Source organism: Podarcis raffonei, chromosome 10, assembly GCF_027172205.1.
Source record: "Podarcis raffonei isolate rPodRaf1 chromosome 10, rPodRaf1.pri, whole genome shotgun sequence".
Taxonomy (NCBI): Eukaryota; Metazoa; Chordata; class Lepidosauria; order Squamata; family Lacertidae; genus Podarcis; species Podarcis raffonei.
The window spans coordinates 58,027,324-58,045,099 of NC_070611.1; the positions used below are offsets into that span (position 1 = coordinate 58,027,324).

The 17,776-nt window shown below is 40.4% G+C and overlaps 1 protein-coding gene across 7 annotated transcripts in view; it reads right to left on the reverse strand.

Annotated features, from left to right (window-relative positions):
- Window positions 1-17,776, reverse strand: part of KDM5A (lysine demethylase 5A) — a 42,539-nt gene that overhangs the window by 22,351 nt on the left and 2,412 nt on the right. For 6 of the 7 annotated variants that reach the window (XR_008332579.1, XR_008332578.1, XM_053407135.1 and 3 more), the window contains exons 2-11: window positions 16,415-16,492; window positions 14,896-15,018; window positions 12,936-13,106; window positions 12,353-12,487; window positions 7,533-7,638; window positions 6,399-6,487; window positions 4,755-4,913; window positions 3,767-3,886; window positions 2,033-2,191; window positions 654-835 (exon numbers count right to left, since the gene is read on the reverse strand). Coding sequence is in view for 5 of the 7 variants with exons in the window: in XM_053407135.1 (XP_053263110.1) it covers window positions 654-835; window positions 2,033-2,191; window positions 3,767-3,886; window positions 4,755-4,913; window positions 6,399-6,487; window positions 7,533-7,638; window positions 12,353-12,487; window positions 12,936-13,106; window positions 14,896-15,018; window positions 16,415-16,492 (1,322 nt within the window). In the remaining 2 variants the exon portion in view is untranslated. The remainder of the gene's footprint in view (window positions 1-653; window positions 836-2,032; window positions 2,192-3,766; window positions 3,887-4,754; window positions 4,914-6,398; window positions 6,488-7,532; window positions 7,639-12,352; window positions 12,488-12,935; window positions 13,107-14,895; window positions 15,019-16,414; window positions 16,493-17,776) is intronic. The other variant, XM_053407138.1, reaches the window with a different exon arrangement.

Genomic DNA, 17,776 nt, shown 5'->3' on the forward strand with positions numbered 1-17,776 from the left:
CAATGGCAGGGAAACATATGATTGTTCAGAAATTGACTAAGGAAGTTCACAGACATTACTCTGGCCCGTCCTACATATTTGGAGTGTTTTGCAACTTAGACATATACCAACTTCTCTCATTAATAACTGTCTTTTCCCACTAAAGGTAAAGGTACCCCTGACCATAAGGTCCAGTCGCAGACGACTCTGGGGCTGCGCGCTCATCTCGCTCTATAGGCCAAGGGAGCTGCTGTTTGTCTGCAGACAGCTTCTGGGTCATGTGGCCAGAATGACTAAGCCACTTCTGGTGAACCAGAGCAGCGCACGGAAACGCCGTTTACGTTCCCGCCGGAGCGGTACCTATTTATCTACTTGCACTTGACGTGCTTTTGAACTGCTAGGTGGGTAGAGCTGGGACCAAACAACAGGAGCTCACCCCATCGTGGGGATACAAACTGCCAACCTTCCGATCGGCAAGCCCTAGGCTCTGTGGTTTAGACGACAGTGCCACCCGCGTCCCTTACTATGGGCCTTACTGGACACTCATTATTGTATTCAATGCTCTTCTCCCTTGAGCAGAGAACTTGTGTAACATTCTAGAAAAGATATGGCAAATAAGGGTGACACTACCTGGGCATGCACACCCACCCACCCAATGTGGCAGGAGTCCATACCAGTGAAGGTAGTTGATGGAATAACTCCAGTGATCCTCAATGTGCCAGCAGAAAGAAGAGAAGCACATTCCCACATAAAGCCAGGGCACCTTCATGCCAGAAATATCAGCATTGATGTGAGCAAGAACAGATTGTTCCAGCACTGGCATGTTGTTGAGGTTCCAACCAGAAAGGGCATACTCCTGCCAAAAGAACAAAGACGAGTTTGTAAAGGAACCGGACAGAAGACCATTAATATACCCTAACATAGGACAAGAGCCAGTTCTTTACACTCTCCTCCTAGACTGGCTATAATCCTCTGCCACATTCAGGCAGTAAATAAGGTTCTGCAGGTGCTTCACCATCCCTTGAACCCTGGGTTGGGGAAAGGAGGCTGGATGGGGTGGGGAGGCTGTAACTGATGGCAAACCTGACCTCCATCCCTTACACAGGTCAGCCCAACCTTCACTTACAACAGGGGTGAAGAAACTCTAGCCCATGGACCTAATTCGAATGGGCACAGGCCACAATTTGGCCCATGACACCATTTCCCCAAACCACATCCACCTGCCCCACATTTGGGGGCATATGTGACACCAGGTGTGGGGAAGACAAGGACATGGCTACAAAAGAACAATTGCTCCTTTGCAAGCAGGGTTCAATTGGAACTGACAGCAAGCCCCACTGTGACTGGATGCAGTAAGATGCTCCCCCTCTGAAGAGGAAGGTTTAAAAAAAACAGCTAAGGGCGTTTCAGCTAGAAAGAAAAAGTTTAAACACTCCCCTTCTGCCTCTTTACAACACCGATTACCACTTCTACTGGCATTGCTGCAAGAGGAGTCAGTGAAAGGTGTCATTTATCCCCCTACAACTTGTTGCTAAACCAGTAACAATAAAAGTGTTGGGGGGCTCTAAGTAAGTTGCCTAACATCCCACCCATCCTCGCCATTTATCAGATGGTGGAAGCACTCCTGGAACACACATGTACTGGCTGGTGCCTCCATGCTAGTGATAATGCATCCAACATGCATACATAAGGAATGAAGTCATTCATACAGCTACGCACACTCATTTGGACTAAGAACTCCACAGCACTCAGTGACACCAAAGGGCCACCACCCCCCCATAAGGAGCAGGGGCAGCATTGCTCGTTTGGCAATAATGAGAGGGTGCAAAGATCTGTTCAGCACCACTGCCAGCCTGCTGAGCTAAATCAGCAGCAGTGTGGCCTGGCCCCAAGCTTTCTGTCCACAATGCTAGTTGGGGCCAAGAGATATGAGAAAGAACTGTATGTTAAAACTGTTGCCTCTCAAAACTGAAATACCCCCAAATACATTAATCCTAATAACATGTAGAGTCAGCTTTCTAAAGTGCATGCAGATTGTGTATCCTAGCCACACCTCCTCTTCCGGCATCAGCTTTCGCCTGCCATCCTTTATAGGGAAACCACTTCCAAAGTCCTTGGATGAAATGTCGGCTCCATACTCCACAATTACATCCTCCTCAATGCTGCTCACAAGTCGCCAGAACTCCTTCTCCACCAACTCAGTGGGAACCATCTGAAAGCACAGAGGGAAGAGCTTTAAAACTAGCAGGTTACATGTCAATGGCATGGAGCAGCACTTACCGCCTCACTGGTGTTCAATGCTTTCCCAAACCCACATTTAAAGCCATTTTTCTCTCTAGACCAGAGCTGAGGAACTTGTGGTGTTCCGGTAGCTACTGGACTTCCATTTTCCCTAACCAGCACGGCCAAAGCACAGGGGAAATGGAAATTGTACTCCAACAACATCTGGAGTGCCAGGGTGTCCCCACACGGGGGGGGGGGTGCAGGTGCAGTGAAAGTGGGAGGAATCACACTTGAATGCTCCCCTTCTTCCCACTAGGGAAGCAAGGGTATGCATGTTAGAGAGAGAGAGAGAGAGAGAGAGAGAGCGCGCGCGCACCCACACAAGCACTCAGGCTAGGTTGTGAATTATAACAAATGCTGCTACTCTGCTCAAATTCTACATCTGGAGGAAACCAACCAGAGAGAATCAGTCACTGTGCTTGTTTTCTTGCAGCAACAGAGTGCTACTGCTACTTTTTTCACCACAGATCAAGGGTTCATAGGAAACAGAACGATAGGTGGGTGTTACAGATAATTTTTGTATGTTTTGTTCTATAACATTCTTGTTGGATCTGAATTTAAATAAATGATGACATCAGCATAAGAAAAGATCAATCATGATTAGGATTCATAATCCCTTTTATGATCTACCATTTTTCTAGCAACTAAAGCCAATTCATGAAAATAGCAAACAGTGGCGGGGGATAGAAGAAAGGACATACTGTATTTAAGCAAATCTAATGCACCACTGAATCTAACTCACACCTCAATTAGCAAAAACATGAAACCCAAAAAAGTATTTGCTTTGTCAAAGGTGTTTTTCAAGCTTGCAATCAAATCTAATGTGCCATCAAATAATGTGCACCATAATTTTCGCAATGTAATTTGGCCAAATAAGTGTGCATTACATTCGAGTAAATATGGTAGTTTAGTACTACTAAACATGCTTTGCATGTTGGAAGCCCCACATACCTAGAGAAGCAACAGGACTGGGAAAGAATTCTGTCTGGGGATCTGAGGAGAACCACTGACAGTTATAGAAGGTCATCTCTGGCCTAGATGGGTCAGTGGCCTTGTCAGTAAACAACAACCTTGCTATGGAGTGTTTATAAAAATACCTGAAAACATTTTTTCAAAATTGAAGACAAAATCCAACTCCTAATGCTGCCAGAATAAAAGCCCAACTGGATATTAAAGAGCTTGGCACCTGAACTGCATCCATTTTCCTTCCATTTTGAAATGCAAGGTTTTTACCATAGATGTAGAGAAGGAAAAAGGACTCCATTGGGGCTCTCTGGCCTCTAAAGCACATTCCCCCATTTTTGTCCCATGAACCCAATCTCTGAGATCTCTACAGAAGAGGACAGAATTCTAAATTCTGCAACATCAAAAATATAAAAAGAAATTTTTTAAAAAAACTATAAAATAGTTAACTAGCAAAGCTGTGTGGGCAAATCTGAACTGCCTATAGGTTTTCCAACTACTAGTGAGAACACTTTGACTGCAATATATATTACATACTTACGTGGACTGGCATGTTGAAGTAATCAGACTTGAAGTTATCTGCCATCTCACCAAAGCTCTGAAGGGTGTACTCTCGAACAGCCTGTTCAAATCCAAAGGCCTCACGTGGTTTGTTACATTCCTAGAAAAGAGGAAAAGTGTTATTTGGCATCACAGAAAGCAGTTTAATCAGAGCATCCTGCAAAAATGGAATGAAGTTCCTTCATTTAACTAAATTAAGAAAATATTAAGCTTTCATTTTTTTATCTCTCCAGGTAAGTTGACTTAGGCCAATAAGCGCATGCAGCAGTGTTGGTGGACAAGTGGACTTGCTTCCCAAAATACTGAGTATCTGTGCCTTTTGCAGTACAATGCTGTTGGGGAGAGAAAGACAAGGAAGAGAGCACAGCAAGCTGTACACAGCTCATCAGTGAACCTGGAATCCGACAAACATCTGGAGCAGGACCATTTGAAAGCAGGTTCCACTTCTCCATATTAATCTGTGTCTAACTCAGCTGTACAGGCAAGAACTCTGACAGAAGCTTGTTCAGCTGTTTTCTGGACTTAGGGCCTCTCCAAATATCATCAAGTCCCTACACAGAAACGCCTTCCAGATAGGAAGAATCATGAAAGATCACATATGACAGCTGCCCATGTCTCAGCAAGCCACAATTAACTGTAGCTACTACAAACTTCAAAACAGATGCATTTTCCTACTGTTAACGAAGAAGCCTTGTCTCCTGGACAAAATTCCTCAGAAGGGGTAAACCTTGGGTAGCTAGATGAAAAAGAAGACAGGATTCCTGAATCTCAACTAGTTGAACTGAAGAGGGAAGGTATTTCAGCAAGTGTAGCTCACATGCCAAGCTACAATTTCCAAAATTTCCTCTTCTATGCAACTAAAATGACACAGAAATCCTATCCTCTTTTCTTACCTGGCCACCTTAGTCGAACCACTAGTGTTTTGTTGCCTCAATGTTTCAAATACGCCAAAAACAAAAACAAAGTACCTCAGCAACGCATTTAGGGCATCTCCAGTCACCTTTGGGCACATCAGGCAAAGGGGGTATCAGGCAAAAAGTGTGGTAGCTGTCGTCACATCCATCACACAGCAACAATTTGTCCTCGTTGTTGCCCCGGCCACAGAACAGACAGACATATAGGTCAACCTATACAGGAAACAGCATCTTGAGTTTCATGTCTTCTATGCATAAGACAAACCTACCCAAATCCTTCATTACATCTAATGTAGCTGCATGCAGTGGCCTCCGCAAGAAGATTCTAAATAAGCCTCCAGTGGAAAGATGAAAGATGTCAATCATCATCCAAGGAAGCCATGGGCTCTTTACAGGGTTGGAATAGCATTTGCCGGGCACTGGCCAGCATGGGGAATCTCTGGTTGAGGAATTCATATTTATGCTTATTTTTTTCTGTATTTTCAAACTACAGTTAACAAAAGCAAATTAATGTATGACTTAAAAGGTAAAGGTAAAGGGAGCCCTGACCATTAGGTCCAGTCGTGACCGACTCTGGGGTTGCAGTGCTCATCTCGCTTTATTGGCCGAGGGAGCCGGTGTACAGCTTCTGGGTCATGTGGCCAGCATGACTAAGCCGCTTCTGGCGAACCAGAGCAGCGCACGGAAACGCCGTTTACCTTCCTGCCGGAGTGGTACCTATTTATCTACTTGCACTTTGACGTGCTTTCGAACTGCTAGGTTGGCAGGAGCAGGGACCGAGCAACAGGAGCTCACCCCGTCACAGGGATTCGAACCGCCGACCTTCTGATCAGGAAGTCCTAGGCTCAGCGGTTTAACCCACAGCGCCACCCGCGTCCAACGTATGACTTACCAATAACAAAATTCAGTGGTTAATACTACTATACACAACCCAATATTATTCCTGGGCTCACTGATTATAGCCAGGCACCTTTTTTGCATTTCCCCCTAAAAACCATCTATTCTCTCATTAAATATAATCCTCAGTTGTGTAGTATGTAAAGTTATGTAAAATTCAGCGATATCATCTCCCTAATACTAATTAACACGTTAGAGATGTCACATAATTAAGACTCATTAATTGACCCAAATTTTTCACATTCTGCTATTGGAACACTTGGAATGCATCAAGGTTACTCTGAAACCCAAACAAAATCTGGAGGGAGCTTTTTTTTAAACACCCATTGTACACATGCTTCTTCCATGAAATGCATAGACACAATAATGAGGATCTGGCAGCTCTCCAATTAGCACAGATTTTCTCTGTATAGGCAACTGCAAGCAGTCTTTCTTAAAGACAATGCATAAAGCCAGAAAGAGACTGAATAGCATTGCATAGTCTCAAAAACTAGTAGAGGTACTATTTGGTAACAAGTATCCAAGATGTTAACTGTGATCAAACAGAAAACGCCTTGAAATTTCAAATTTCTCATCTTGTAGACCTCTCTCATGAGGTTAATGCAAACAGTTCCAAACTGTAGCCTGAAGAAGAATTATACCTCTGCAACTACAGACTGGATTAGAAGTTGCTCTCAACCAAACTACAACACTACCAGCAATTTTAATAAAATGAAGGTGTTTTGCTTCCTTATCCCTTCATTCATCATTTCCCCAAGCCAGGTAAGAAGCAACATATCAGATGCTCAAGAGCAAACTTACAAAGTTGACAGAAAGGGCCCCTTTCCGCTGCCTCATCTGCATGCCGAAAGCCTCCGACCTAGTACCTTTCCGCCTTCGAGGTACTTCATCTAGAGAGAGAATGTTGTACTAGTTATAGTCTCTGCAAAGATTTCACAGGGTCAGTCTGGTGTCCTGAATGGAGCAGCAAGCGAAGCATGCTTAGCAGTAAACAAAGGAGTCATCACTTAACTGGGTTGCAATGGCACAACTAGCCACAGAATGTTTTCTCTATGGAATTGGGAAACTTGGTAGCATCTTAAGGGCCCAAACCTTTTGTGTTTAAGGTGAGCAAAATTTATCATGATAGCTGTAAAGCAGAACTTTAAAGCCTGTGAGCAATCTGTACCAAAGGAATGGAAACCAGAAGGACTTTGATATGATTCCTGAGACTTGGGTACCTCTTCAAGGCCACTAATCCTATCAACTCCATCACACATTCTTCTCTTACCTTCACAACCTTCATTCCAAAGTTCCCAGTTACAACCTATTTAAAACTGGAATGTGCACGAAACAAATTTTACCAGATGGAAGCATATAAATATATGCCTAACACCCCTTTTTTAAAAAGGGGGGAACACTGCTCAGGCATGCAAATGTGGAAGATCCATCTGGCCTGCATCTCACTAGCTCGTTAGCAGCATATCCACAATATGCACATTAGTAGGCTAGAAGGCTCACCTTCATTGAAATCCTTTCCCCCATAAACTTAACTAGGAATCACAGTGACATGTGAGATCTTTAAACTATATCATGTTCGATTATTTGTAAGGCACAAAGTTCCCTCGAGGTTTCAGCTAAGTACCACAGTAGTTTATTTCATGCTGGCTTCTCGTAGTACCAGTTTTAACAAATATATAAAACTCTGTTGCATCTGGAACTTACCAAAGGTTCTCAATGGGATGGGCATGCAGCTGCTATACAATTTTTGGAAATGCTCATGTCACCACCTTGCACCAGCAGCTAAATGATGAACCACCAGGCTCAAAACTCTATGTTGAAGAAGTTAACATACCTGTGATCCTCAGATGAAGGATGGTCATAGAAATTTAAAAAATAAAATAAAACAATAGCCTCGCTCCGCTTTAATTGCAGTGGCTCAAAGCTGCTGCTTACCTTCTTTTTCTTTTGCTCCCAAAGCCAATCCCATCATCTTTGGTCCTGCTCCAAAGATCTGGAGCTTCTTCAGTTCCGTGTTTCTACTCATCTCGCCTGCCTCTGCCTGAAAACAAGATCACATCAACTCACCATTAGTATTTACACAGAATGTAATTGCTCTCACAGTAGATGACCAGAGGAGTTATGGGGCTGGAGCTAACTCCTGCTCCACAGACATTGGTCTTTGCACAGTCACTGCCAAGAGCAGATACTTTGGAAGATAGTGTGGCATTTATCTCTACCATCATCATGTGTAACAAATTTCAGATAATCAATACAATTTACCTTGCTTGGAATGGCACCCAGCTGCAAAATGTCAAAAGCAGGAAGAAAATTAAAATTAGATGATATTTACTATCCCATTTCTACTAACTGACACCATCTGCTAATGCACTTTTTAAATCGTTTTGTAATGAAGAATAAAAACCTATCACATTAGTTATTAAAGGACAGTTCCAAAAATAAGGAACAAGAATAAGAGTTCATTATGCATATTCAATCTGCTTTGAGTTTTATAAAAATCAAGTGGTATATAAATTATAGGAAATAAATACTATTAAAATATAAAACTAAGTATTTGTCTTTGTTAATGAGATTGAGTCTTGCAGGCCTAGATGCTCTCCAGTACGTGTCTCGATTTTTGACACATGCAACATTTATCTATAACCATCATGCATCTTCTGCTACATTTCTAGTGTTTATTAAAACAGTCCAATCTGCTGTTCCTCAGAAATCCAGGAAAGGCTTTATCTTTCAACAGGCTTAAATCATTATTTTTTTCACATTTCCAAATTAAATTTTGTAACACTAAATAGTATATCTCATGTTCCTGTCAAGTTGTTTAAAATTCAAAAGGGACATGATTCTTAGTGAATGGAGATCACAGCAGTGCCTGAACAACGTAAGTCAATAAGTAGAAAGTGAGATGCAGTTTTAAAAAGAGATAGAGTGAGAGAGAAATTTCATTAAGGATTCTTCATTTTACATATCTTGCTTAACTTGTAAATGAGCAATTGCTAATTGCAATGTCTTCAACAATACTGTCTACCTCAAAGTTAGCCTTTAACAAAGCACTGTACGTTCCTTTTAACTGGGATCAGGTGATGGAGAGCATTAACTCGCACTCCCTAGACCTTCCCTTCTTACTCAACCACAGTTCAGGGATATGCTGGCACCAACATTTATTGCAATTAAGGCTAAGCAGATTCCATACTTTAAGGTTTCTTAAATCAGGATTTCTGGCTTGCTTAAGAAGTGGAACCCTTAACCAAAATTTTGGAAATGAACCCTGGTTAATGGGGGATTGTCTTTAAGGCCACACCTTCATCTCTCTTAACCATAGTTAAGCAGAAGAGATGATGGAGTGTACATGACCCTGAAAGCTTGTTCTTGGTCACATTTAAGAATGCCTTTGTTGTGCTATGCTGGCACTAAAATTGCGTTTTAGCTAGGTGAATCACAAATGACCTTGTTGGGAGCAAGCATCTCATTTGGAACATACACAATTGTAGCACCTGCCCCAATGTGGAGAGATTTTGTAGAAACCCTGTAAGGTTTCTGAAAATGGGGTTTTTGTCTTCTGAACAGTTCTATGCTAAGCTGTGGACTGAAAAAGCTGTACCAAGATTCCAATATAATTACAGAATAAACTGCTTTGAGTATTTCATAGGGTTTCCAAAATTGGTAAGAATGGCCCTGCCAATCTAAAGAACCAAAACAGGCCTATTCCATCCGCATCCAGATATATTTTATCCACATTTCAAGAGAAATACGCTTTGCTACAAACCACACTGCATTAAGAGCAGGGAAGTTGAAAAAGAAGATCAAGAATACTTTTAATGTTGGTCCGGAGGGAAGCATTTAAGCAGAGTCTGGGGAAAGCCACTCTACTCCACAAAAGTACACTATTGGGAATGGTCTAGCTAATTTACATATCCAATTCCAAAAAAACAAGATGAACCATGAGAATTGCTTTGGAAGACTCAAAAATAAATATGTTTCAACCTTCTTAAAGATTTGAAGGGAAAAAGAAACCAAATGTGATTATCCACACTCAGTTAACAAGACCAACAGTAGCAGTAGTAGTATTACTCAAGCATTTAAAGTACTTTATTCCATGTTTTGATTGCAGAAAACACATAGGGGATCCAGACTTTGTTGTGCTTAGAGGAAACTCACCAAAGTCAATGGGACTTAAATTAGTAATAACACTCAAGTCCCAAGTGATCTCAATGGGTCTGTTCTGAGCACAACTAAGTCTGGATTCAACCTAGGATTTGTTGCATAGTCAGATACCACCCAATGACCAAATCATACTCTGAGCAGACACACTGAAAAAAATCAACCAACATGAACCAAGTTCAGGGATTTCAGTGGGTCAACTCTGACTTGTATTGTATCCAAGTTAGAGCCAAGTTAGTCATGCCATTAATTTCAATGAGTCTACGTGGAGTATGACAAATGCTAGATATACTGTAGCCCTTTATTTTTCACTTCATACTGAGGGTTTTTCACGCTCACGGTTGAAATTATACATACAGGAATGCAATTCAGTTATTCTATCAAAACACTTAATTCTGGTAACTGTGGCTTATAAACCAAAATCAATTTTAAAGGGATGTCTTAATAAGATATTTCTGTTTTGACTGTCCAGACTCCTCCCCATCTTCATTTTTATTTTTCAGAATTTCACACTAGACTACACTTGAAGTCTTCAAGACCTAACTAATGTTATTTCATTTGAACTTTAAGAGACTTGTATACTATATATCTATGCAAAAACCATGATTACAAAACTACTAAGGACTAGTCAGAAAGATAGAAAACGTACTTTGAATGTATGTGCCTTCTACATACATTACATATTTTTTAAAATTACTGTTTCGGTAATCCTAATAAGCTTCACAAGGCCTCCCCTATTTGGCCTCCGAGGCCATTCTGGCCTCAACATCCACAGATAAATATGTAGTTGACTGTCAAGACTTGCAAAGCACAGGCAAAAATGTGTCACCAAATGTCCTTATGATGCCAGGTAACTGGCAGGTCAGCAGTCCCACTAACCAGTCAAATTTGGCCTGTGGGAATGGAGCAAAGAAAATAAGGATGGCCTACTGGCTTCATCCAGTTCTTCCACCTCTGTATTAACTTGATACTCTTAGGACACTTGATATTTGTGGAATATTTCTGTTGCGCTAGCACAACCCTCCCTATTCCCATACCTGCACCAGAGCAAGTAGAAAAGTGCAAGCAAAAACCAGACATACCAAATATACCTGGGAACCCTGCATAGCCAAGCTACGATGTACCAAGTGCAGGCATAGAGAGAAAACCCATCAAATTATTCCAAGTTCAGTCAAGAAACCATCTCCTCAATTATTATTTCAGCATCATTTAGCCTAAAAAATTAAACTATAATTGTCACTTCATACTTACTTGCAAATGTTAGAGGATTAACCAAAAAGCTAACTTTCCTTTAAAGCCAACTGACCAACCAGCAAAAAGCTACTAGAATGTTTTGTTCAATGAAGTACAGAACGTGTCTCTCCTTCCTGTTCAGTCTCCTTTTGCATAATCATTTATATCATCCTCAAATGTATCTGCAACTTAGTGTTTTTATGTTTTAAACTGAGCTATGGCCACCTCCCCTGTGAGCAATCACTCTTATGAGAGTTTTTGGTACCAGCAGAATGCTGATGCATATGGCTGGTGAGTTATAATTGTAGCAGATTTTTTTTTTAGTTGTTAAATGATGTAATGAAAATTTTAATTGTGCTTTGTTTTATATGCTGTGTTTTAACGTATTACATTCCCCACTTTAGGATTGCTGCTTCAGTGAAGAACAAGTAACAAATATTTTAATTAATTAATCAAAACATCAAGAATACTTACTTTAAACATACACAGAGTTTAACAATTAAAGAAAAAGACTGTCAATGCTAGGTTCAATTTTTCATATATTTATTTCACTCTGTTAAAAAAGAATTGGGCTTTTAAAGTAGCTTATATCATCACATGTTCTGGAAAAAAATACTCTTAACCTTCATGAAATAAAGTGGTTATATTAACTGAAATACTGAGAAATTTGAACAGAAGAAGTAGACAGTGCTTAGAAAGCCTTTACTGCTACAATCAATTTCTTCCCTTCAGTGTTAGGACTATTCTGAAGACTTCCGGCCACCACAACACACAAAAAGAAGGTTGTCTACAAATTAACTGAACCCAAGTTCCTACATAACTACTAGTTCTGCTGGTGTTAGTGTGCATCAGCCAATCTCCTCATACATACCAATACTAAGCATTTATACAGGACTTTTAAGTTTTCAAGAATACTCAAAACAAGCATTTCATTCATTCTTATAAACAATCCTGTAAGGTAGACCAGTTTATCACCTTTGTATTACAGCAAGTGGGGAGCTGAGGTTAAGAGATAATGGTTTGCTTAAGGCCACACGGCGAGGCCACAGTCCAAATGAAACCCAAGGAACTCCTCAGCTTAGCCACCAGCTCAAACGGATATAAAATTCAGAAGCTGGCATGAACACAAGTCTTTTTCCTCTTAACATAGTTGGCTTATTCAGTGAGAGAAACGTTAGTGAGGCCAGCACAATGTGAGTGTTTTTATCTAGCACGCTCACTTTTGATCTTTAAAAGGATGGCTTCCTCATGAGAAGTTTTGAGTGAGCCCCCACGGCCGGACAAAGGCTGTTGCATTTCCAATGCATCTGCACTGGTGCAAAGACTAAAGCACTCTGTCTACTGTGGCCAAGTGATCTGGGTACCTGGGACTTGACACGTCTGGTTCTCTTCAGCACAACGTTCACTCTTGTACCCTGCTTAGGGGGAGACTGGGCACCAATGCCGAGGTCCTCAACCTCCACTTTTTCCTTAAGGTCCAAGTTTTGCTTTTGGATGCCCTAAAGAATCAGAGCACAGAAGGACACCAGGTTGGTTGGATCTGGGATGGCAGACTCTGGTTTTCAAGATGAGCAGCACTACTGGGAGAAAGGGCTACCAACAATGACACACTGCATTACAAATGTCATCTGGACAGAGTCACCCACGAAAACTGAATAAAACTGATTTCTCAAGTGCTGCTGCCTAGCCAAGGAAAGATTCCTTCCCATGTTTGATTCTTTTCCAACAAAGTCCTCATCCTATCAAGGTTGACCTCAAGCATAAACAAAGAAGTAGATACCATCGCAAAACCAGATCACAGTATAATACATCTCTCTTGATCGTGATATAAGCAACTTGTTTCCATGAGGCAAATGCACAAGAGCACAAAACCTTGTGTTAGTATACAGTAGACAAGCAACATACTGTATCTCATATTACTCTCCTGCAAACAAAGCCATCTCTCACCATAAGGCTGACACCAGACTGGAAAAGCTCATATGGATATAAGATCCGTTCATAGTGTGACTTCAGCAGTGAGCCAGTTGCCTTTCCTGGTAAGTAACCAAGACGACTTGCAACTTTAGACCATTTCTTCTCTTTAGTGACCACTTCAAAGCCTCCTTTGCTGGCAACAATCTGAAATAAAAGTAAAACAGATTTTTATTTTTATTTTTAGAAAGCTACATACAAGTTTCTTAAAGCATACAGGTCACAGTCCAAATATAAAACTTCATCAGATCCTCTACTTAATAACAAGGGGATAGTTGTTCTGCAGAATCAAATTCATTTTTTGCTCCAAAAGCTTAATGCATAAAGACAATTTGGATGCCTGAAACCACACAAGAAGCAGTTCCCAAAGATGTTTGAAATAGCAGATACTCACTAACAGCAGCCAGAAACAGTTTGCTAACCTTGACTTTCCATCTTATGAAAAGCATTAATTTAACCTGCTGTTCAGTCCAGTTCAGAAGTCAGAAGAGCTGGAGATCAAGAATAGTGGCTATGCAGACACTCCCAGGAAAGAGTCTTAAGGCAACAGATCACTGCATGAGGTAAAACAGTCTGCTTCTTTCAAGTTGAAGGCGGCAGCCACAGCTATATTCAATTCTTAACTGATTCTTATCAATTTAGACCCTCAATGGCTCAATTAAACCAGTGTTTATTTGCCTTGAAGAAGATGCCATGAGAGTAATACAGTCAGCACCAGGCCCAGAGAGCCTTCCTCCAACACCATATTTCCTCCTCCCCTTAAATTGTCAAGTAAATTTGAACAGAATTACAAGGCAATTGTAAAATTCCCTTCCCTGGATATGTACAGCTTTCTACTTGTTCAAGTTCACATCTAACAAGCCACTGAGTTGTGAAATACTACTCAGCTCACTCAAAAGGGCCCATAGCTGTGCATGCCGCAAATCTGTGTTCTTCCTTCTTGGCATTCAGGGAGGTGACAAGGCACTTTTGAGAAGGCATTCAGCTGACAAATGAACTGCCATGAGACCAAAAGTGCTATTGCACAGTTGGAAGTCTCTGCACTACTACTATTATTACTAAACATTTTCTAAGCATTTCACAATTACTGAAAGACAAATCAATCTCTGTTCACAGACTCACAATCCAATAGTTAGAATACAGAAGGAAAAAAGGTAGGAGGGGGGAAGGAAAGCAGTTCCAACAAGTCCTTCACTAATTGATGAAAGGAATCAGGTTGTTCTGCCCCTTACCATGATGCCCTGAGAGGGAGGGATGCAGCCTCCCAGTGGCCCTTCACCCCCAGCTATGGCAGAAACCAGGCTGTTTCTATTGGTTTGCATTATACCAAGGTTGCAGGCTTTAAATAAGTTGTATGCTACGTGCAGCTTTGGAAAGGCAGGTTTAAAACATTTTATAAAAATAAACATTTAGTACCACAAGAGTTTAGCATGCTTTACAGGCACTTTTAAAACCCGCAACAATATTATTTAGCATTATTGTATTAATGATAGTTTTAAAATGTACTACTTGCTAGCAATTAAATCACAATTCACAGCTTTCTGCCATGATGCAATGCATATGCTATGAACTGGTATGGAAACACTAAGAAGCTGTGCAATGTGAACCCTATGTGCCTGAAAGTTACGTTCTAGTAGAGTAACCATATTAGTCTCCTGCAGCAAGACGCAACAAAGAGTCTTAAGACACTTTCAAATAATAAGAGTAATTTGCCTTGCTGGTATAGAAAGCTACTGCACCCAAAACTCCTTATTGCTTATGTACCCCGATAAAAATCCATGGACTTAATATGGAGGGAGGGGGAGTTATCAATGAACACACCATATTATTCAAGCCTTAAGCTAGTATATTTTATGATTCTCTATTACAGCAGGGAAAATGTGATTTTATGAGAAACCACTAACACCCTACCAAATGATTGTAGATTCACACTCACCTTGCTCAGTGAATAAAGATCCAGTATTTTTCTCTCCACGACTGGGATTTTTAATGTAGATCCTTGAAGTTCCCAAAATTTTGCCAGCTGATCTAAGAAGTCCAGCTTCACTCTAGTCATTGCCTATTAACAAAGCAAGGCAACAGATGGACGTCATACAAGTTAGGTATGAGAGAAGCACAATACCCAAGGAAAATAATGGCAGCATGCTCACAGTCAGCTCCTCTATTTTGAAAGTCTTCAAAACTTAGACCAGAATATGTCCTATCAGAACCAAGGCCATTTCAACAAATGACAAATCCGAATATAAGCCTTCTACATTCCTACAACTCTGGTGGAGACTTCTCCTTTAGCACTGGCAGATGTTTCTTGCACAGCAGAAGTCAAGAAAAAATATTAGGAATGAGGAGAAGAAACAGACGAATCCAAGTACAATGAAAAATACTACTTGAATGCAGATGCCTTGCATTTCCTCTTTTCAGAATTTTAAAAGTCTCTTGCAAGTTGCATGTATATCATTTAAGCATTTTCAAATCAAAATGCTGTGCAGTAAGAAATAAAGGTATCGATGTAAATTGAAGTTTAAAATATCAGAGTAATATCCTCATGGAAGAGTTTCATTCACTATCTGAAAGCTGAGGAGAGTCTACGTCTCACTAGACTATTATGCTGGTATTAAGCCTAATTTCAGCTCTAACCTATTTACTTGAAAACAAGTTCTACTAGAATCATTGAAACAAATCCTATTCAGGCATTCAAGCAAACACGCAAACTTTGCAAGGGACACGGGGCTGTGCAATGTCCCCTATATACAAGGACTGTCTGCTCCACCCCAATCTTCCTATAGTTGTCTAAATGTGTCTAGAATCCTCCTGAAACTCAAACTTCCCTATCATGAATAAGGTTCTAAATGTATTCAGCCAAACATGCTTACAATCCCCCTTCAAACCTACTGGAAAGATCAAAAGATTGGCTGGAGGGAGCAGGGAGGGACAGTGTGTGTGTAGATGTTAAGCAGTGAATGTACTCCCTACACAGTTTGTGCCCTCATGCATTCTTCTGAGCACCTGAATACGGTTATAGTTTCAGGAGATGTGTTTTAAACTGGTGTTGTAAGACATTTCCAGTAGGGTGTAAAGAGCTCCTGCAATGATGCATGGTAATAAAATGAAACATTGCTCATAGACACTTGAAGTTAAATTAATCAAATCATGTACCGTATTTTTTGCACCATAACACTCACTTTTTTACTCCTAGAAAGAAAGGGGAAATGTCTGTGCGTATTATGGAGGGAATGCCTACGGGTGGCATGCCTACGGATTTTCCTCCTCTAAAAACTACGTGCGTGTTATGGTCGGGTGCGTGTTATAGAGCGAAAAATACGGTAAATACAAATGATAGAAGGGTGAGATGCTCTAAACATTTCTTAAGACAATAACTTTGAACCTCATTATAAAAAAAAACAGGTCTAATGCTTTATGTAGGGGTACAGATTTATGCCAATGGTTGGGAAGCTCACCTCTAGTTCATTCAAACGCTGAACTCGTGGCGTGAAACGAAAACTTTGTACATCACAAGCAAAAGGAGGCTGCCAGTCCTAAAAAGAAAGGAGGGAATTTAGTTTCAAGATATAAGCCTTCAACGAATATCCAACACATCCCCATAGCTATTTCCCCGATATTTCATAAATACTGGATTTTTATTCTTACATGCAAGTTAAATCAATGCACACCTGAGAATATCTTCAGATGAATTAGAAAGTAAAAAGGCTTTTAAGAACAAAGTTAATTTATTTTAGAGCTGACAGAAAACAGTCAGAATGCTGGCATACTTGAGAATGTATCTGGCTTAAAAAGGCCCTAATTCTTCCAATGTCTATAGCCATGTGGGTCACTAATGTATACAAGCAGAAGCATAATCTGCAATCCAATAAAACCTTCACTCCTACAAAGAGATGTTGGCATGAGAGGAACACACAACTGAGGACAATATGCAAGGTAAACCCAAGGATTCATCATGTTGTAAACATGCTTAGACTCTGACTTCAGCAAATGCACTTCAATTTCTTGTCAGTACAGCAGTATGGCCTCACAAGTAACAAGTCCATAGAACACTTTACTTGCCTGTCTGCCTACATCTCTCTCTGCCAGTATGGCATGAGTCAACAACAGAAAAACCACTTGCCATAAACAATCAAATTACTACAAGCTTTTTTGTTTCAAAAACCTTTTAAGGCTAAACATGGAAATATCTATAAGGAAAGAGATAAAATCACTTGCAATGCAATATTTCAAAAACATTTAGAACAGCATACTGCTTAAAGCTTCTAATAATATCAAGCAAGCAAGTTATTCATTGCTGAATGAAGATTTAAATTATCTGCCAACGTAACCAGTTCACTATGCAGGTGCTGAGGCTGCTAGTAAGACTCAGAAGACATTTAAGCTCAACAGAATTTTGAGTTTTCATCTTAGGACCACAGCAGATACTACAAACAATCCAATGTATTTGATGTGGTCCTAAAATAGGCACCTACTTATAGAGCAACATGCCACAAGGCCAAGTAGGTGGATTCAAGAATAAAACAGAGGCAATAAAAAAACAAAGGCTACAAAACTTAATGGCACCTATTTTTCAGTATTTTAGTGAATGCTAAGAGTTGTTCCTGAAGTGCTTTTTAATCCTTATGCATTGCTACTACACTGTTTCAAAATTAAATGTTATGCTACTTTGCACTTGAGATTATACTCTAACTTGCAAGTAAAGTGCATTGCAAATGAATGCACAATGCTGAGATGCAAAATGATATCTTTTTAGCTGAACAACTTTGAAGCAATGTGCTCTTTTTAACAGTATGCAGTAGTAATCATCCATAATTGCA